The sequence below is a fragment of the Sorex fumeus genome, unplaced genomic scaffold (assembly GCF_029834395.1).
Source record: "Sorex fumeus unplaced genomic scaffold, SorFum_2.1 ptg000024l, whole genome shotgun sequence".
NCBI classification, from domain to species: Eukaryota; Metazoa; Chordata; class Mammalia; order Eulipotyphla; family Soricidae; genus Sorex; species Sorex fumeus.
This window is the reverse complement of record NW_026606081.1, coordinates 57294746-57314171: the sequence shown is the minus strand read 5'-3', so window position 1 is coordinate 57314171 and position 19426 is coordinate 57294746. Positions and strand designations below refer to the sequence as shown.

Here is a 19426-nt window from a genome sequence, read left to right as displayed (position 1 = left end):
TTCATGCATGTCCCACAAGGTCAGCACCCCGTCCTCGCAGGCCACGACCAGGTAGGTGCGGGTCTGGCTGAGCTGGGACATGGTGATGGGGGCAGCGAAGGGCCACACACCCTCAGGGTCTGGTGGGGGACAGCACGTGTCGGGTCACCCCGGATCCCCTGGACACCCCAAGGCACGGACAGCGGGGAGCGGGCAGGCACTGCCTCTCCTGCTCTCAGGAGGGCCAGTGAGCAGCCCTGCCCACATCCCATCTGTACCTTGGGGGCCCACTTGCCTCTGGGCTACTTTGAACATGGCGCCCACCAGCCCTCAGTTTACAGAGGAAGAAACTGAGGCAGAAGAGCCTCTGCCCAAGGTCTCAGACCCCTTGGCATGGTAAAGGAGAAGAAAATTCTACTTTGTTGTGAGTTTTTTCTTTTTCCAGGTGGGAGGGGGTTCTCACCTGGAAGTGCTCAGGGCTTTGTGAATTTTAAACCCCACCTTATTTATTTAATGTTTTTGTGATTTTTCTTTTGGCCCTCGCAGCAATGTGTCAGGGCTCTGCACTCAGGAATTACTCCTGGAGGTGCTCGGGGGACCCTATGGGATGCTGGGGATCAAACCCGGGTAGGCCACGTACAAGGCAAGCGCCCTCGCCTCTGTACTGTCGCTCCAGCCCATAAACCCGATCTTTGAAGGAGAAACTAAAGCATCACCCACGTGTACAGCTCAGGGAATGGTCACAAAACTCCCTTACCCGCAAAAGGCCCCAGGAATCTGTAGGAGACAATACCAGGGAGCTGTGCCATGGCTCCCACTGCCGAGAGCTTCCACACCCCGATCTCAGCAATAGGGTGGCTGGACTCACCAGCTCTGTTTGCAGTGAGAAGGGGGTGCGGGCGCCCATCCTGCTGCCCACAACACCCCCGGGCCTGACATGGGCTGTGTCTCTTCAGACTTGCCAGTCTAAGAATTCTGATGCCAGTGGCCGGACAGACGGCACGGCAGCTGATGCCCTGAGCACGGCTGACCCAGGTTTGATCCTTGCCCCCAGAGTGCTCCCAACTCGCCAGGAGTAAGCTGTGAGCACCTCCAAGTGTGGCCCCCAAAACAACGAATACAAAATGAAAACACAGAAAAGAGAATCCTGATTCCAGGGAGCTCCTCCGCCCCAAACTGCTGCCTGCCCTGCTGTGAGACGTGTGCGGGCAGTGCAGGAAGGCCTGGCGCAAGGCCCAGCGCTGTACCCAGGCCCAGGCTGCAGCATTCAAGTACCCGCCTTGTCCTTCAGAGTCCGGCTAAGCGAGAAGAAGAAGAAGTTGTGCCTCCCGGTCCAGTGCAGGCCGAGGAGACAGGGCACCCCTGGGAAGGAAGAGAGGCCGTATCAGGCCAGAGCCCTGGGGAGGGGCTGGCCTGATGGGCAGTGGCAGAAGTGAACATTCCAGTGGCAGCTTCCACAGAGGCCCAGCTACTGACTGAGAGGGGCTGGACACAGCTCCCGTGGCTTCACATCTAGAAACACGTGCTCTCTGGGCGCCAGCAGGAGGAAGCGAGTGGCATCAAAAGCAGCCGGGGGCAGGCCACGTACGCACTGTCCCCTGCCCCTAACCCTTGTGGTCACTCCCTGCCGGCAGAGTCCACCTTCACTCTTGGGAGATCCAGGCTGAACCCACAGGGCAAACCAGAACCAACCAGGCCAGCTTACCTGCCTTCCTTCCTCCCTCCCTCCCTCTCTTCCTTTTTTTCTCTTCCTTCTCTCTCTCTCTCTCTCTCTCTTTCTTTCTTTGCTTTTTTTGGGGGAAGGTGCCACACCCAGCAATGCTCAGGGGTTATTTCTGGTCCAGGGGACCATATGGGGTGCTGGGGATTGAACCTGGGTCGGCTGCATGCAAGGCAAACACCCTCCCCACTGTCCTGTTGCCCTGACCCCACCGACCAGAGACTTTTCTCTCCCTCAAGTGTGGTTTTGAGGCGTGAGCTCAGAGCCTGGCTTATGCCAGGGTGGTGTCTGCCATGAGACTGCATCCCCAGTCCAGCCCCTACAAGCGCCCCCTCAACACCACTTCCTCCCACCCCAGCCAGCCTCCTTCTCTGCTCACTTACCCCCGGGGCTCCTGGCTTCCGAGGGCAGGGAGATGAGACTGCTATAGAGGAGGAAGTGGAACGTGGCCGTCGTGCTGCGGGGAGGAACGGTGGGCACTGGCACCCCCTTAGCAAGGAGGGGGCTTGTGGAATCTCAGAGCTGAGACCCAAGAGGGGTCCTGTGGATGGACCCCCCACCCTATAACAGTGCTGTGGACACTGTAGGCACCATCCTGGGGGTGTGGGCCAGGGCCGAGGAGGGTTCTGGGGAGGGTCCCGGACAAAGCCACTTCAAGAAGTTCCCTCAGGGATCAGTCAGACTTTTAAAAATATTTTGCTTTTTTTGGGTCACACCTGATGGTGCTCAGGGGTAACTCCTGGCTCTGCACTCAGGAATTGCTCCTGGTGGTGCTTGGGGGACCCTATGGAATATCGAGGATTGAACATGGGTCGGTCCGTATTCAAGGCAAATGCCCTCCCCACTGTAATATGACTCCAGCCCCAGGGATCAGACTTGTGGGCTGGAATGGCAGGAAAGCAGCGAGGGCGCTCGCCTTGCATATGGCCAACTAGAGTTTGACTCCCAGCACCCCATATGGTCCTCTGGGTGTGACTCCAAAACCAAGCAAAACAAAAAAAAAAAACAAAAAGAGGAGCAGACTTGGTGGGGTCTGCTGGGGTGGGGGAAGAAAGCGCTCACTCATCCTGAGGGCCATGTAACCAGCAATGGGTGTACTGATTCACTGACTCCCCTGAGGGGTGCAGGGGGACAGATCAAAGGTCTGGAGCATGTGCTTTGTAGAGAGAAGTCCTGGGTTTGAACTGAGGGCCCTCATAGTTCCTCAGCTCTGCCGGGTGTGTCCCCAGAAACTCGGGGTCAAACACATGCCTTGGTTTGTCAGGACATGGAATTGATCCAAGAAAAAACAAACCAATAAAAAAATATGTTGGAAAGAAACAATTTTCTAAAAAAATAGAGGGGCTGGAGTGATAGTACAGCGGGTAGGGCGTTTGCCTTGCACGCGGCCGACCTGGGTTCGATTCCCAGCATCCCATATGGTCCCCTGAGCACCGCTAGGAGTAATTCCTGAGTGCAGAGCCAGAAGTAACCCCCATGCATCGCCGGGTGTGACCCCAAAAAGAACAAAAAAAAGAAAGAAAAGCCTGCCTGTTTGGGGATCCAACCGAGTGGTGCTCAGAGGCACCTCCCAAATCAGTGCTTGTGAGCCTCTTCCAGCAGAGCCGGGGATGGAACCACCCCCCTGCGCTGGCCCTCAGGCCCTCTCCCATCTCCTAACTCAGGCCTCGCGTGTTTCCAAGAGCTTGCTCCGTGCTCTGCATGGCCGTCCGGCTCACCTGAGCAGCTCGTCCTCGCCCTCCGCACACAGGTAGCCCTTGTAGGCCGCACTGAACATAGCAGCTTCCTGTTCCCACTGCGTCTCCTTGATGTAGTGGTTCTGGCCCCAGCCCAGGCTGCTGCAGTCCTCCACCCGAGAGAAGACTTCCAGGGGGCTTTTGAACGTAGTGCCTGGGGGAGGGGATCATTCCAGGAGCCAACTGGCTCTCCCTCCCTCCCGCCCGCATCCAAGATCCCACTGGCAGGGTGGGGGTGTTTTGATTTTCTGTTTTGGGGCCACGCTCGGCGGTGCTCAGGGCTCTGTTCGCAGGGACCATCCCCGGCGGTGCTCCGGGGACCTTATGAGATGCTGGGACTTGGACCTGGGTCGGCTGCGTGCAAGGCAAGTACCCTCCCGCTCTGCTATGGGTTGGGCCGCGGCTAAATCTTTTTCTCATCTGGTCGTGGGTTGTCAGAGGCAAGCGCCAGCTCTCGCTCGGTTAGGAAATGAAGCGCTGGAAGCTCGCGTGACCGCTGCAGAACCATACTTGAGATTTAGCTGTGACGACTGACGAGGGGGAAAGGTGGGAGCGCTCTGGGGACAGAAGGCGGCAGCCACGGAGAACCCCACGGGAGGAGGGAAGCGGAAGGGGTTCCCACAGACCTGTAATCGGCTTGGGTGGTTTGAGCTTCATGATCTGAACTGGAGGACTCAGCTTAATGTCTGTTTTATAGGAAATGCTGGAATCCTGCAGGAAGGAAGAGGCACAGTGCACAAGCCAGCAAAGGGGGTGGTGCTGCTGCCGAACCCACACTCAGAAAGGAAAAGGAGAGAGAGAGCAAGAAGGAAAGTGGACAGATCAAAGGTCTGGAGCATGTGCTTTGTAGAGAGAAGTCCTGGGTTTGAACTGAGGGCCCTCATAGTTCCTCAGCTCTGCCGGGTGTGTCCCCAGAAACTCGGGGTCAAACACATGCCTTGGTTTGTCAGGACTTGGAATTGATCCAAGAAAAAACAAACCAATAAAAAAATATGTTGGAAAGAAACAATTTTTTAAAAAAATAGAGGGGCTGGAGTGAGGGTGGGGTGTTGGGGGATGGAGGGAGGGAAACGGGGGATATTGGTGGTGGGAAATGTACACTGGTGGAGGGATGGGTGCTGGACCATTGTATGATTGAAGCCCAGCTACGAACAGCTTTGTAGTGGTCTATCTCATGGATATTCAATTAAAAATTTTTAAAAAAAAATAGTAATGTGGAGTTCACGCCCATTTCAATCAGCTTAATCAGTGAATTAAGCTGAATAAATAGCAGAACTCCTACATTTAAAAAAATACACTGTCGGGGCTGGAGTGATAGCACAGCAGGTAGGGTGCTTGCCTTGCCCGCGGCAGACCCGGGTTCGATTCCCAGCATCCCATCTGGTCCCCCGAGCACCGCCAGGAGTGATTCCTGAGTGCATGAGCCAGGAGGAACCCCTGTGCATCGCCGGGTGTGACCCAAAAAGCAAAAAAAAAAAAAAAAACTGTCAAATACACATTTAAACATGATCATTAAGTACACACGTTCCAGTGTGGGCAGAATTGGGGGGGGGGCCTGGGGCCAGGGAAGGAAGAAGGGATGGGGGAGGAAGAGAATACATGGGACGAAAAAGAAAGTAAATAGCAAGGTGCCAGAGTGAAAGCCCAACCTCACACCAGCCCATTGCACAAGGGCTGGTGCGGGAGACCGGGGCCCGTCCCAGCTCAGCACACCTCCGGCAGCACCGGAAGTGACCCCTGAGCCCCAGCGCCACCAGCTGTCGCCCCAACCCAAACCAAATAGATGTATTTTTTATTTGCCTCAATTAAAGAATGACAGTCCAGTGAGTAGGGCTCTTGCTTGTACATGGGTGACCTAGGGTTAGTTCCTAGGGCCCCATAGTGTCCCCTGAATCCTGTCAGGGGTGACCCTTGAGTGCAGAGCCAGGAGTGAGCCCTGAGCACTGCCCAGTGTGGCCCTAAAACCAAAAAGTAGAAAAGCCAAAAGATTCCCAGGCCTGACTAATTGATCAGCCCTCAGGATGTCGGACCTCACCCAGGAGGGAGGCAGGCCCTGCCCCTTATATCACATACCCCAGAAGACTCGAGAAAAGGCCAGTGCTGGGCCTCAGGGGCCTGGCAGCGGGAGGCTGGCAGAAAGTCTCATATGAAGCAACGAAACCTTGAACTCTCTCTAAGTCCACGTGGCCAACAGAACCGAGCTAAAGTTTACGAGCTGAGCCTTGGGGCTCCTCTGCCAACCCGTCCCTCCTCCCCCTGCACTCCACCCCTCAGGAGGGAGTTTCTTGTTTGTCTGTTTGTTTTTGCTTTTTGGTCCACATCCAGCGATCAGGGGTTACTCCTGGATGTGCATACAGAAACTACTCTTGGCGGTACTCGGAGGACCATCTGGGGTGGCAAACCCAGGAGGCAGTTTTTTGTTTTTGTTTCTTTCAGTGCTGGGACTCAAACACATGCAAAGCAAATGCTCCTCCACTGAGCTGCCACTCCAGCCCCTGAAGGAAGGAGAGAGTCTCCAGTCAAGAGAAAATCTTATCCCCTGCCCCTTTCATGACAGCTAGTCCCAGCCAGGGCTGGAGGCCAGAGTCCCAACTGCGGGGCTTCATGCCAGTAATGCCCTTTGTGCTTTCTGGGGGTACCCTCAAGGATGGGGACCCCATCGCTGGTCACAAGGCACCAGAGCAAGTCTCTGAGAATCTGGGGACAGCGCCCTAGCGAAGCCCTTAGCCTTAAACCATGAAGTATTTGGGGTAAATTTCAAGTTGAAGCAAAAAGCTTTCCTTTCAGAAATGGAACGGCTGGGCCCGGAGCCGTAGGACAGCGGGGAGGGTGTGTGCTTGGCACATAGCAGCTGAACTGGGTTCGATCCCCGGCACCCCACTGGGTCCCCCGAGCACCGCTAAGAGCGATTCCTGAGTGGAGAGCCAGGAGTCAGCCCTGAGCACTGCTTGCTGGGTGTGGCCCCCAAACCAGACCAAACCAAACCAAACCAAACCAGAAATGGAACATCTGCTTCGAAGTTTCATACCAAGTCTGCAGCGTCTGGAATCAAGGCACTCGTGTGACTCTGTGGGACAGAGAGAGGTGTTTGCTCCCCACAGGGACCTGCCAACATGCGTCACCCCCAGCCTGTTTACTCTGACCCGAAGGGCTGGTGAGTGCCTCACCCCACAACTGAACCCGCCTGGGGCCTGCACACGGACACAGGACCTTCCGCCCAGCGGCTGAGGATGCCAGGAGCACAACAAAGAGTGTCGTGAGGAGGATGGGTGGGTGAAGAGAGATGAGATCAGGGTGAAAGGCAGCCCTCCCCAAGGAGCCTGGAGCACTGGCTGTGGGCGGGGCCACTGGAGGCTGGGGGTGTCTGGACTGTCCCTGCGGAAGGCTCAGCTGATGGACCCTCCGGGTTGTGTCTCCCACCACCCCCAAGTTCCCCGCGGGCTTGAGAAGCCTGTGGCCAAGACACCCAGATGTCCCTTACCAGCTGCAGATGTTTGGTCTTTTTCTTGGGGTTCGCAGAGGTCTGGGGGTGCTCCACCTCCTTGAGCCAGGCCTCCTTGGGCAATTTGTACACCTCCAGCCAAAGATCACCAGCCCCTGCACGGGAGCCGCAAGAGGGTTGGGCAGGAGGCCGCTTTTCTGGGACCCTGTCTGCCCTCTCGGCACCTGTGGGGGACAAGAGCCAGGGCCCGCCTGCCCACCCCAGGACCTGGCCAGGCAGGAAGTGGGTCCTGTGGTCACAAAGTGGGGGTGCCCTTCACAAGCTTCTGCCTTTCAAGGTTCCTCTCGCCTTTTCCTCCTCTTCCCTCCTGCCTCTCCCTTCCCCTTCTCTTCCTTTCTCTCTCCCTCCTCCTCCCTGTCCCCCTCCTCCTCCCTCTTCCTCTTCCTCCTGGCTTTGTACTCAAGGATCATTCCTGGTGGGCTCAGGGGACCATATGAGGTGCTGGGGGTCCATCCTGCATTGGCCACTGCCCTGTGAGCACTCTCCCCGCTGTCCTATGGGCATGGCTCTGGCACTGCTTTCTTTTTTCGTCTTTTTGGCTTTTTGTTTTTTGGGTCACGCCTGGTGATGCTCAGGGATTCCTCCTGGCTCTGCACTCAGAAATTTCTCCTGGCAGTGCTTGGGGGACCATAGGGGATGCCGGGGATCGAACCCGGGTTGGCTGAGTATAAGGGAAATACCTTCCCTGCTGTACTATCACTCCGGCCCCCTGGCACTGCCCTCTGCCCCCAGGACTATGCCACATGTATGAGGAAAGTGCCAACTCCATCCACTGCCCGTGGTCTCCAGGCCCCTGTGGGACCCTGCACTGGGGTGTTTCATGGCTATTCTGTAGGGAAGAAGACACCCTGACAGAATCAGCCCTGGGAGGGAACTCAAGGGTCCCTCTGCCTCTGAACACCCACGGGGCAGCGGTGGGACTTGATTTCGCTCTCCCAGACAGAGGGTTTGGTTAAGAGCGCCCGGGAACAGTGACACCTGGATGCCCTGGTAACATCAGACTTTGGGCTACGGGAACAGTAGAGGGACATTTGATCCCTAGTGCTGCATGCTGCAAGGGTCCTCCGAGTCCTCCCAGGAGCCCGAGCACTGCCAGGTGGGGCTCTAAACCACACCAAACCAAGCCAGATCCAGGAGGAGGAAGGTGGTGGTCGGGGAGGAGCTGCGAATATGGCCTTCCCAACAGTGCTCCCCATCTTGCCTTGCAGCAGGAAGGCGGCAAAGTCGCCCCCCAGGGAGATCTGGACCTTGATGCAGGAGGTCTGCTTACTGGTGTCCTCCTGAGAAATAGAGCAGATGCAGTGGGGTGAGTCCAGCTTGATTGTAGCAGAGAATGCCTATGAAGGCCCCCACAGCAGTTGGAGGACAGAAACCCCTGTGAAGTCTGAGTCCCGGCTGTACCCCAATTCTCAAGTCACTTCAGATTTCACGTTAGTAGCACAGGAACTGAGCGAGGCTTATGAGGAGGCAGGGCCTTTGGACTGTGCTTGACTGGGCCTGCAGTTCCCAGGAAATCCTGGTGGGGGAAATTAAGCCGCGGTGGACAGCATGTGCCGCAGACTGTGGGGAGTTTATTGATTTATCCTGTTGGGGGGTGGGAGTGAGTGGGCTACACCTGGCAGTGCTCAGGACTACTCCTGGGGCTACATCAGGGCTCGTTCCCGGCAGTGCTCAGGGGGCCCTAAGTGGTGCTGGGGTCGACCTCATGCAAGGCAAGGTTCTCTGGTTTGGTTTTGGTTTCTGGGCCACATCTGGCAGTGCTCAGGGCTTACTCCTGGCAGTGCTCAGGGGACCCTATGGAATGTCGGGATTGAACCCGGGTCAGCTATGTGCAAGGCAAGGCCTCTCCCTGCGACCTATTGCTCTGGCCCCCAGAAGCTTCTGTTTTCTCTCCAGTAGAAATAGGAGTGTCCATGGCCTCCACATTCATAGGATTGTCACCATCATGGAGAGAGAAATGGGACTTACAATGTCATTGATGGTCTTGATGAAGTAAAGACTTTCTCTGCAGAAGTAGAAGAGTCTGACAATGCCTGAAACGGAAACGTGGGCATGTCAGACACATCCCCCCCTGCGACCTGGACTGTCCACCTAGCACTCTGGGTTGACCCTCACAGGTTTCCTCCCAGCCTTGCTCTACCCAGATGATCTGGTGGAAAGGTGAGAGAAACTGGCGTATTGCAGGGCGGAAACATGCTAACATGTTTCGGTTGGTTTTGGTGATGCTGTGGGCTCTCTCCCAGTTCTGCACTCAGGGATCCCTCCTGGCAAAGTCAGGGGACCGTATGGGGTGCTGGGGATTAAACCCAGGTTGGCCGCATGCTGGACAAGCGCCCTCCCTGCTGTGCCATCATCCAAGCTCCACCTTCCTGAATGATCTTTTTCCCAGTTTCCTCCAACATGAACAAGGCAGGTCTCCGGGCTATGTGAATTCTCTCTGGCCTCGCCTGGAGAAAGGCTGTTTAAATTCCAGGCCCCGGCTGTTCCTTCTGCAAAGCAGGGCCACAAACTCCCCTTCTATCCTGACCAGTGGATGCCCGGTGCGCCCCACTCGCTGGCCTGCCCTGTTCCCATTATTCCTCCTCAGCGTCACAGCTGCCCAGACCCGAAGGTTGACTCAGAACAGCTGGCACCTCCCGTAACTCAGGCTGAAAGGGGAGAGGGAGTACCTGTTTCATCCAGAAGCACAAGGAGAGTTTCAGAATCTAAGTCCATGGTCCAGATGGAAGTGACATCCACCTTCAGCTTCTCCCACACGTACAGCTGTTTCCCACTGAACGGGTTATAGATGGAGAAGCCTTTGGCTCCACCGACAAACAAATACTCCTGGGAAAAGGCCATACAGGTGGGTGCACTGCTGAGCTGGAGAAAAAAAAAGCAAGAGAGAAGGAATGAGTGTTTGCTTTCCTCAGCTTCACGGAAATGAAGCCCTCAAACAGGGCTTGCGGGGCCCAGCAAACCGCCTCTACTGGAAGGGGAAGGGGCCAGTGGTGGGAGGCTCTGGGGGACCCATTCCCCAGATGTCACCAATACAGAGGAATCCAAGTGAAAAGGGTGGTGAACTCCTCGGGGGGTATGAGGGAGGTGCTCTCTGTGCCATTCAAGAGGGGAGATTTGGGGCTGGAGCGATAGTACAGCAGGTCGACCTGGGTTCGATTCCCAGCATCCCATATGGTCCCCTGAGCACCGCCAGGAGTAATTCCTGAGTGCAGAGCCAGGAGTAACCCCTGTGCATCACCAGGTGTGACCCAAAAAGCCCCCATCCCCCAAAAAGAGAGGGGAGATTTCCAGGGGGTGCTGATTCTTTTTTTTTTCTTCTGAAAAAGGGACAGTAGGCTAGTTAGTTGTTTTATTTTTAAAACTTTTATTGGGCCATGCCTGGAGATGTTCAGGGGGGTTACACCTGGCTCTGTGCTCAGGAACTGCTCTTGCTGGTACTCAGGGGACCATATGAGATGCCGGGGATCGAACCCGGGTCAGGTGCGTGCAAGGCAAGCATCTTACCACTGGACTATCTCTCCAGCCCTATTTTTGATTTTGGGGTCACTTCTGGCGGTGCTCAAAGATCACTCCTGAGAGGACCCCATAGGGTGTTGGGGAATGAACCTGGGTCGCCGTGGGCAAGGCAAGTGCCCTTCCCTCTGTATGTCTGCGGCTCCAAGACCAGTCAATCTGGGAAAACTGTCTAGCTCTCCAGGGAAATGTCTCGGGCCCAGGCTCTGGCAGCGCTGCAAGCACATGGGTGATGAACCCACCCTCTGAGAATTCCCAAGAGTAGTGGCTGGCTGGGAAACCTTCACCTGATCTCCAGAGAACCCGGACGCCCTTGTCCCCCAGACTCATTTTCCCCATGGGCCACAGTCTCAGTGAAAGGCAACCCCGGAGAGGAACTCCTGCACTGTGGGTGTTGGGGAAGAGACTCTCCCACCTTGCTTTCAGCCTGGGGGGCATATGTGGTGGGCTGCACCCGGCTGCGCTGTGCTTCCTGCAGCACATCCCTCTGTTGGATCACATCCCACGACCGGTCGAACAGGTAGTTCACCAGTTTGTTGATCATACGATAAGGCTGAGGCAGGGAATCCTGCTCCTCATCTGGATCCCAGAAGACATAACCCTCGTCCTCCTCCTTCGACCAGTCCCTCTCGGTGGGGGACGGCACCTCCAGAGGTCCCTTCCGCGTGGCCAGGGGCAGCTTCGTCTTCTTGGCCCCCCTTCCCTTGGAAGACGACATGGCAGAAGGCGGGCCTGGGAGAGTCTGCAAGGCCCTGAAAGGCAGATAAAGGAAAGGAGTGGGGCGGACAGGTAGTACGGGGGTGCAGGTGCTCGCCTCGGAAGGCAGCTGACCCTCGTTCTGAACCCAGCACCAGCAGTATGCCCCTGCCCGTGAACATCACGCTGGCCAGGGGTCAGTCCCGAGCACGGAGCCGGAAGTAACCTCCGGGGGCATCACCAGGAGTGACCCTCCCCAAGAACAAAATGGGAAAACCTACAAAGAGAGCCAGAGCAGGTAATCGGCACTTTGTAAGAGTCCAAGCTCCGAATCAGAAAAAGGCTTTCAAATGCTTGGGGGACAGCTGTCAACGCAGGACACGGAGCTTCTGCTAAGACGCTTGGCGGGAAGGGGGGTCTTGCGCGGTCACTGCTTCTCCAGGTCTCGCCAGCACAGGGATTTGCCACGAGTCAGCAGGGGCCGGTCGCCGAGCCCGGGCCCCCTCGACACCCGCGGCGGCACCTACTGCTCTGGGAGCCGCGGGGGTCCCACGCAGACTGCAGGTGGAGGCGGCCGGGGACTGACGCCCGCCCAGCGCAGAAGCCGAGGCGCCCCTCACCCGCCGCCGACGCGCGGCGTCGCCTGGGTAACCCCCACTTCCGGCCCCGACCGGAAGCCATGCCCCGCCCCTGGGCGTGGCCGCCGGGAGAAGCCACGCCCACAGGCCACGCCCCCGGCAGCACTCGCGGCGCCCCTGGGGACTCGCGGGCACCGTGCGACCCAGTGGCCCCGGGTGGCGCCATGGACACCTTCATCCGCCTGACCAACCAGACCCAGGGCCGGGATCGGCTCTTCAGGTGAGTCGGACGCCGGCGGCCGCACCGCGGTGCCCGCACCCGGCGGCGGGAGCCGGGACTTGTGCCTGCTGGACCCCGGCAGGAGGGACACTCGGGCCCCCGCGTCCCCGCCGGCCTCGGAATTCCGAGTCCCGCCCCCGAGCTCCGGCTCGCTGTCCCGCAGGGGAGGCCGGAGCCGCGTCGTCGGGCGCCCAGCTTGAGCAGGAACTTTGCAAGGGTGCATTTGGGCCTGAAGCCAGCCTCGTGCCCGGCCCCCCCACCCCCACCCCACGCGCACAGCTGCCCCCCGGGCCCCTGCCCGGACCGCTGAGTCCGCACGGACTTGCCCCCTAGGAAATAAATATCTTTTTTAATGTAAAAGGTACAGTTGCAGACATATAACCAGCTTTCCCCTCCACTTCTAAGTGGTTCTACAAGGTTCTGGGTACCACGGCTGACTGATTCACCTTGGGTGCTAGGAACTGAGTCCAGAAGCCCGTGGTTGCCCACCCCGGAGCAGTATGCCCCTGCCCGTGAACATCACACTGCCTGCCTACTCACCTGATTAGTTTTCAAAAATTAAACTGTTAGATCACCACCTCATTAAAAGCCGGAGCCAGGGGCTGGAGTGATAGTACAGCAGGGAGGGCCTTTGCCTTGCACACGGCTGACCCTAGTTTGATCCCCAGCATCGCTCCCCCACCCCCAGCATGCCAGGAGTAATTCCTGAGTGCAGAGCCAGGATTAAGGCCTGAGCATTGCCACGTATGACCTAAAGAGCCAAAAATAAGTAAAACAAAAGCAGAAGCCGGTCACAGAGCTGAACTCCCCTCAAGGTTCATAAAGGAGGTTGCTTAATAAAAAATACATCTTTAGGGGGATGCCTTATATTCCAGCCCCTTTGGTGTTCTTTCATGAACAAAACTGCAGTCATAGAAATCGTCGCAGGGGCTGGAGAGATAGTATGGTGGGTAGGGGCTGCCTTTCATCAAGTAGATGCGGGTTTGATCCCTGGCATGGCATTCCATATAGTCCCCAAAGCCCCACCTGGGGTGATCCCTGGGCACAAAGCCAGAAATAAGCCCTGAGTACCACCAGGTAAAGCTCCCAAACAAAAAGAGACAGAAACCCAGAAATCTTCACAGCCCTAGTGTTAGGTCAAAAGTGAGAAAGGGGAATTCAGTGACATGCCCTGTCACCATGAGGTCCACCCCGACTCCTCTGTCACCCTAGTAACAAGCTCACACTTTTGAAAAATGTTCATCTTTTCATGAAGAATAAGGCATAAACGGATTCAAACCGCTACAGGGCAGATGGAAATAGCGGCTGCTAAGTGTGTGTGGATGTTGACTGCTCAAAATCTCTCATGCTCTTCAGTCAGGCCTTTGTGATTGTGACTAGCTGCAGTGTCTAATACTTCCCTGTGTGCACAGCAGCTGACCTATACTCGGTGTGAAATATTAGTTTGAAAGACATCTACGCTTCTTCAGGTGCAGGTGGATAATTGGCCCTTTCATCAAAAGTTAAGTCAAGTTGTCCGGGCTGGAGCGATAGCACAGCGGGTAAGGTGTTTGCTTGGCACGCGGCCGACCCGGGTTCGATCCCCGGCATCCCATATGGTCCCCCAAGCACCACCAGGAGTAATTCGTGAGTGCAAAGCCAGGAGTAACCCCTGAGCATTGCTGGGTGTGACCCAAAAAAGAAAGAAAATTAAATAAATTGGCTTCTTTAAAAAAAAAAAGTTAAGTCAAGTTCTCAAACTCAGAAATTTCTTCCTTTTTTTTCTTTTTTTTGGGGGGTTACTCCTGGCAGTGCTTGGGGGACCATATGATGCCAAGGATTGAACCTGGGTCAGGCACATGCAAGGCAAGTGCCCTACCTGCTGTCCTATTGCTCTGGGCCTCAAACACAGAAAATTTTTTTTGGGTCATACCCGGAGATGCTCTGAGTTTACTCCTGGTTCTGCACTCAGGAATTACTCCTGGCGGTGCTCAGGGGACCATATGGGATGCTGGGAATCGAACCCGGGTTGGCCGCGTGTAAGGCAAATGCCCTACCCGCTGTGCTATCGCTCCAGCCCAAACACAGAAATTTCTTGAGGCTCTGATTTGAGCCTGACCCTGTCCCCTGAGTAGCTGGCTAATTACAGGGTAGAAGCATGCATTCGAGAAATGGAGACTTCGTTCCACCTTATCAAAAAAGTGATGGAGCTGGGAAGAGGCTGCCTGGTCTTGGTCAGTGCCAGCCGTGGCCTTGAGGGCCGGCTCGCAGTGTTGCGAAGTTTGCTCACTTTCATTACCTTTGTGTTGCATTCCCATCTCATGCCCTACCCTTTGGCCTGCAAGTGACTTGCAGAATTTTGCTCTTGGAAGCGCTTCTCCGCGAGAGACTTGTCTTGGGGGAACGCTGGCACGAGCCAAGCCTGTTTCTCCTCCCCTTCACGGGTCCCCTCAGAGTGGATGTCTAAACCCTTCTCCTCATTCTTCCATTTCAGAGCCACTCAGTACACTTGCATGTTGCTTAGATATTTGTTAGAGCCAAAGCCTGGCCAGGAGAAGGTGGTCGAGAAGCTCCAGAGTCTGGAGGCCAGTGTGAGCACAGGCCGCAAATGTAAGTACTGGTGAGGGACAGCAGCTCGAGTCAGAATTCCCAGCTCCTGTCTTTCAGAACCTCAGCTCGGCCCTAGGTCTTTAATTTCCAGTCATTCCGTTTCCCCAGCCACCGCCAAGGAGCCCCAGGCCCCAGAGGTGGACACTCACAGGCGCCCCTTCTGCCCATATTCGGTACTACACACAAAAGATAAGGATGTTTTACTGTAACCGACCACTGAGACGCAATCCGCGTTGGGTTCACTTTGTAACCTGTCCCTGGGAACTCTGTGTTCTCTAGAAGAACACCAGAGCTGCATCCTGGACCTCCACCTTCTCGCCTATCTTGAGGTATTGCTACAGGAACAGGCCATGTATGGGGTGGTTGCGTAAGGCCCTCCCGTTGATCGTCGATTTGCTCGAGCGGGTCCAGTAACGTCTCCATTGGAGACTTTGTTGTTACTGTGTCTGGCATATCGAATACTCTCGGTAGCTTGCCGGGCTCTCCGAGAGGGGTGGAGGAATCGAACTCGGGTCGGCCATGTTGGCCGCTTGTTTGGTACCCACTTAAAGCAGTTTAGTAACGAGCCACATAGGCGATCCCCAGATTTCTAGTGTTCCTTGCATGCCTGGCTCCCCGCTGCTGGACCAGAACCAGGCATTGCCACACCAGGTGAGCGGAGGTATTATTAGCCCATGAAGTGTAGGCCTTGGGGATTGAGCAATTCCACTCAAAACTCTGCTTCCCAGAGGTTCCAGTGTGAGACTTCCTGGGGCACTAAGATCGTGTAATACTGATAGGAGATGGATATGCTGGTTGACTGGAGGAGAAGGAAGGTGTTTGGGAGGAGGTGGGACTTGAGGGATGTCTACGGGAGAAGGAAAAGGGAAGTCCCCCTGCTCAGGGCTCAGAGCCGTGTGGGAAGGGAACCTTTGTGTGGGAAAGCCATCAAAGAAACCCATTTGCTTGAGAAAAACAAAGTCAGTGGAGCACGAAAGTTTGTAAGTCTGTAACTGTACCTCATGGTGATACATTAAAAAAATTAAAATAATAATAAAAAAAAAAGTCAGTGAAGGACTGGGCAGCAGAGTGAGTTTTTCTGGATGGATCAGGGGCTGAGAATATATGGATACAAGCACTCTGGTTTAGAAAGTCCAGACCTACTCAAAATGATTTGGCATTGTTCATTACACATGCTTTTTTTAAATGTTATTTTAGATAATTACAGCCAGGGCTGTAAGTCAGTAGCGGGGCCTGGGGGGTGCATATGTGAGGCCTTGGATCTGACCCCGTTGCTGCAAAAACTGGAAGTATCAAGCATCCTTCTGAGGTTGTTCGTTTTCTGGGTTTTGCGGCTGGCCTTGTCTGGCTGACACTGTGCCCTGCTACGAGAGGATCCGTTTCAAAAGTCACTCTGAACTATGTCTTCGGTGCCCTCTGAGACCCTTGTCCCAGGTCCCTCTTTCGGGAGAAATACTGACCCTTACGCTCAGAGGGAGGCACGCTCAATCGTGGGCAGGAGCCCCACGTGGCCTGTTCGCTGTTTCTGTGGTCCCACGTCCCATCCCGGGCGTGCACAGTGACTCACCTCTCATCGCCTCTTCTCCAGGGTTCAGACTCGGCAATGTGCTGCACGCGCTGCAGGCCACACAGCAGAGCCTCCACGCCACGGAGGTGGTGCCCCGCCTGTGCCTGACCCTCGCCAACCTCAACCGCGTGCTCTACTTCATCTGTGACACGGTGCTCTGGGCCCGGAGCGTGGGGCTGGTGGCGGGTGTGGACAAGGAGCGCTGGCGTGGCTGGGCGGCCCGTCACTATTACTATTCCCTGCTGCTGAGCCTGGCCCGGGACGTGTACGAGCTGGCCCTGCATATGGAGCGGCTGGCCCGCCAGCGCGCTCGGCGGGCACAGTCGTCCGCCCGGACGCCTGCGGGCCACAGCGTGGCCGATGAGGAGGTCGTGTGGCTCCAGTCCTTCCTTCTGCTGCTCTTCCGCTCCCTGAAGGAGCAGCCACCCCTGCTGCTGGATGCCGTGAAGAATGCGTGTGATCTTCTCAACCCACTGCACCAGCTGGGCATCTACGAGTCCAACCCGGGCCTCATCGGACTCGGAGGCCTGGTGTCCTCGCTGGCTGGCCTCGCCGCGGTGCTTTACCCTCACCTGAAGCTGAGGATCCGCTGAGGGTCGCCCTGCCGAGCCACCCTCTGCAGGGAACCCAGAGCGGACACTTTTCAGACCTTTGGAGGTGACCACCGGCTGGCACATTCGGGGGTCTCCAGTGTGCTGGGCTCTGGGCTGTGCCAGAGGATCTTGAGGGTGGGGAAGGCAAGTGAGAAGGTGCCAGCGGGGGCCAGGGAGGCTCTGCCAGGCAACGGGAGAGGAAAGAGGCCCCAGACCCTGGGATCCCAGCGACGTGATTGAAATGCTCCTGACAGTAACCCTTGAAGTGGGGGAAGGAGAAATGTGCCTGGCCACTGGCGGTCCCCAAATCTCCAAGAATGACGTGAAGCTGCGAAGCAACTGTCCGGGGGAATTTGAAGAGCAAGCTGTCAGCAGCTAGGCGAGGGCAAAGTCGTTTGTCCAGAACTTCCACTGAATGATGATGACCAATAAATTTCTAGACCAAGCTGGTGTGTCTGTCAGCGGGTCTGGGCCCCGGGAAGGTGCTCACACAGCTGTCTTGGCGCGACTTTGCCCTCTCTGGGGTGGGCCACTCAGTCCCACCTCTCCTGGAATCATGCCATAGTCTCCCCCATCCTCACTCTCCTGTCCCGTCTCCCGCCTTCCCGAGGGTCCCCCAAACTAGAGGCCATCGGCACTCAACGGCTCAGCTGAGCTGCATCCACAGCACCACTCACAGGCCTAGTCCAGCTGAGTCTGGGGTCCCCCGAGAAGAGACAGTGAGGGTCCTCCCACGGGAAGGACAGGTGGGCCTGGAGGGCAGCAGGGGGCTGTGCCCTTTGAGCTGCTCCGGGTAGCAGGCTCGGCTCGGCCCTTTCACCACTCACCTCTCACCTACATTCTGGGTTCCCAGCCCAGCTGGCCAGAGGCCTGGCTTTGTCAGCAGAGTGCTGGGCATGGAGCCTGCTGTCCCTCTGGCCCAGGGCACGGCTCCAAGGCTCCAGCCCTTTGCCCTCCGGACACAGTCCGAAGACACTTGTCCTACAGTGTAAAGTGAGGCCAGAGGCCACCTCCTGAACTACTTCCTTTTACCCTCCAACAACATTGTCACCTGTTTCTTTTACTTTATTGGTTTTTTTTTTGTGTGTGTGGGGGTGGGCTACACCCTCTCAAAATTTTTTTTAAAAAATATACTTTATTTTACTCCTGTTTCCATTTAGCACAATTAAAAAAAAATCCAAAACTGGTACCCAACCCCCTCCATTTTTTTTTTAAAGAGAAACCTTTTCTTTTTCCATTTAGCACAATTCCGTTTAGCACACGCCTCTGGGCCAGGCTGAGAGTCCATGCTTGCACACGGCACAGTGCTCCCTCATCTGATGGCTGCTGTGAACTGGAGTTCTGACCCTCTGCTTGCAGTAGCTCAGCCAGAAGACTTTCATCATTGCTGCCACTTTTTTTTTGGCTTTTTTGGGGTCTCACCTAGGCTCTGCACTCAGGAATTACTCCTGGAGGTGTTTGGGGGACCACATGGGATGCCGGGGATTAAACCCCAGTGGGCCAGCGTGCAAGGCAAACGCCCTACCTGCTGTGCTATCGCTCCGGCCCCATTGCTGTCATTTTTTGTCTTATCTGGGGCCACACCCAGCAATGTTCAGGAGCTACTCCTGGCTCTGAACTCAAGAATCCTGGTGGTGCTTGGGGGGAACCCTATGGCATGCCAGAGATCGAACCTGGGTTGGCCGCATGCAAGGCAAGCGCCCGCCACGCTGCTCTATCGCTCCAGCTGCACACACATGTGTGTGCGTGTATATGTGTGTGTGTTTGTGGGGGGGGGCAAGAAATCTTAAATCATGGGGTGAGAGGCCGGGGCATCTGCAGCGCTGGCCACCCTGCAGAGAGGAGCTGAGGCTGAGAGAATGAGAAAGCCAACACCACCTGTCTGGAAGACAGCTTTGGGACTTTTGTTTGTTGGGGGGCCACATCTGGTGGTGCCTGCAGGTAACTGCCAGCTTTGTGCTGGCGGGGGGGGGGGTTGTTCCTGGCAGTGCTGGGGAGCAAACCTGGGCTTCCTGCATGCCCAGCATGTGTCCAGCCCTTTGAACTGTCTCCTGGTCCTTGGAGAGAGTTTGTTTTATTCGTTTGTTTTTGAGATGTGGGGGCTGGAACGTGGGGCAGAAGGAAGAGTTTCCGAGCTTGTATCTGATTAGGCTCGGGGCCCCCCTCCTACTTGGCTGAGTGCCCATGTGAAAAGCAACATATGCCCAGGGGACCCTGCTCAGCGAACCACGACACGGGCCACCAGCTCTCCCCTATGTTGCCCTCAAGCCCAGAGCAGCTCCGCAGCGAGGAGCACTGACCTGTGAGTGCAGGGGCTGGGAGGATGGGCCGCGGGGTCTCTCAGAGGCCAGGTGATCCTGAGGGTCCAGGGCCCCATTACTAAAGAGTCCTGTGGAGGGGCACCGAGGGTGAGTTTATCGGGGCCGATTTCTTACCAAGAGCGGAGCACTGAAACTCGGACCCTAGAATTCCCACAGCACAGACTATTGTAACAGCAGCAAGCGGACTGGCCACTTCTCACCTGGCTGCAGAGAAGGAAGGACCAGCAGGGATGCCGTGCGGGACTCGGGCTGAGCGCAGGCTTTGCAGGAAGGAGGTGTAGGTTTGATCCCCAGCACCGCATGGTCCCCTGAGCTCTGCCATCCCTAAGCTCTGAGCCTGGAGTAGTGCCTG

General features: G+C 56.3%; 2 protein-coding genes across 3 annotated transcripts; one reads left to right on the top strand and one right to left on the bottom strand.

Annotated features, from left to right (window-relative positions):
- Nucleotides 1-82: 82 nt before the first annotated feature.
- On the bottom strand, nt 83-11459 carry WDR93 (WD repeat domain 93). The gene is made up of 8 exons (XM_056114318.1): nt 11428-11459; nt 10866-11202; nt 9607-9799; nt 8906-8970; nt 3418-3589; nt 2083-2156; nt 1255-1341; nt 83-119 (listed from the first exon to the last, which is right to left on the bottom strand). Exons 2-7 carry the CDS (start codon nt 11166-11168, stop codon nt 1267-1269), a joined length of 882 nt encoding a protein of 293 aa, XP_055970293.1. The 5' UTR covers nt 11169-11202; nt 11428-11459; the 3' UTR covers nt 83-119; nt 1255-1266.
- A 406-nt stretch (nt 11460-11865) lies between these two features.
- Nucleotides 11866-17185, top strand: PEX11A (peroxisomal biogenesis factor 11 alpha). 2 transcript variants are annotated; one of them, XM_056114137.1, is made up of 3 exons: nt 11871-12004; nt 14478-14593; nt 16182-17185. In XM_056114137.1, the coding sequence occupies exons 1-3, from the start codon at nt 11949-11951 to the stop codon at nt 16751-16753; spliced, it is 744 nt and encodes a 247-aa protein (XP_055970112.1). In that variant the 5' UTR covers nt 11871-11948; the 3' UTR covers nt 16754-17185. The 2 variants fall into 2 exon arrangements, 1 of the variants encoding a protein (XP_055970112.1); XR_008792481.1 differs by lacking the exon at nt 14478-14593 and having other exon boundaries at nt 11866-12004; nt 16182-16318.
- Nucleotides 17186-19426: the final 2241 nt, after the last annotated feature.

Coding starts and splice junctions, on each gene's coding strand:
- PEX11A (XM_056114137.1), top strand. CDS start 11,949: ATGGACACCTTCATCCGCCTGACCAACCAGACCCAGGGCCGGGATCGG. Junction 12,005..14,477: donor GGCCGGGATCGGCTCTTCAG/GTGAGTCGGACG, acceptor CTTCCATTTCAG/AGCCACTCAGTACACTTGCA. Junction 14,594..16,181: donor TGTGAGCACAGGCCGCAAAT/GTAAGTACTGGT, acceptor CCTCTTCTCCAG/GGTTCAGACTCGGCAATGTG.
- WDR93 (XM_056114318.1), bottom strand. CDS start 11,168: ATGTCGTCTTCCAAGGGAAGGGGGGCCAAGAAGACGAAGCTGCCCCTG. Junction 2,157..3,417: donor GGCGAGGACGAGCTGCTCAG/GTGAGCCGGACG, acceptor TCCTCCCCGCAG/CACGACGGCCACGTTCCACT. Junction 1,342..2,082: donor GGAAGCCAGGAGCCCCGGGG/GTAAGTGAGCAG, acceptor CTTCCTTCCCAG/GGGTGCCCTGTCTCCTCGGC.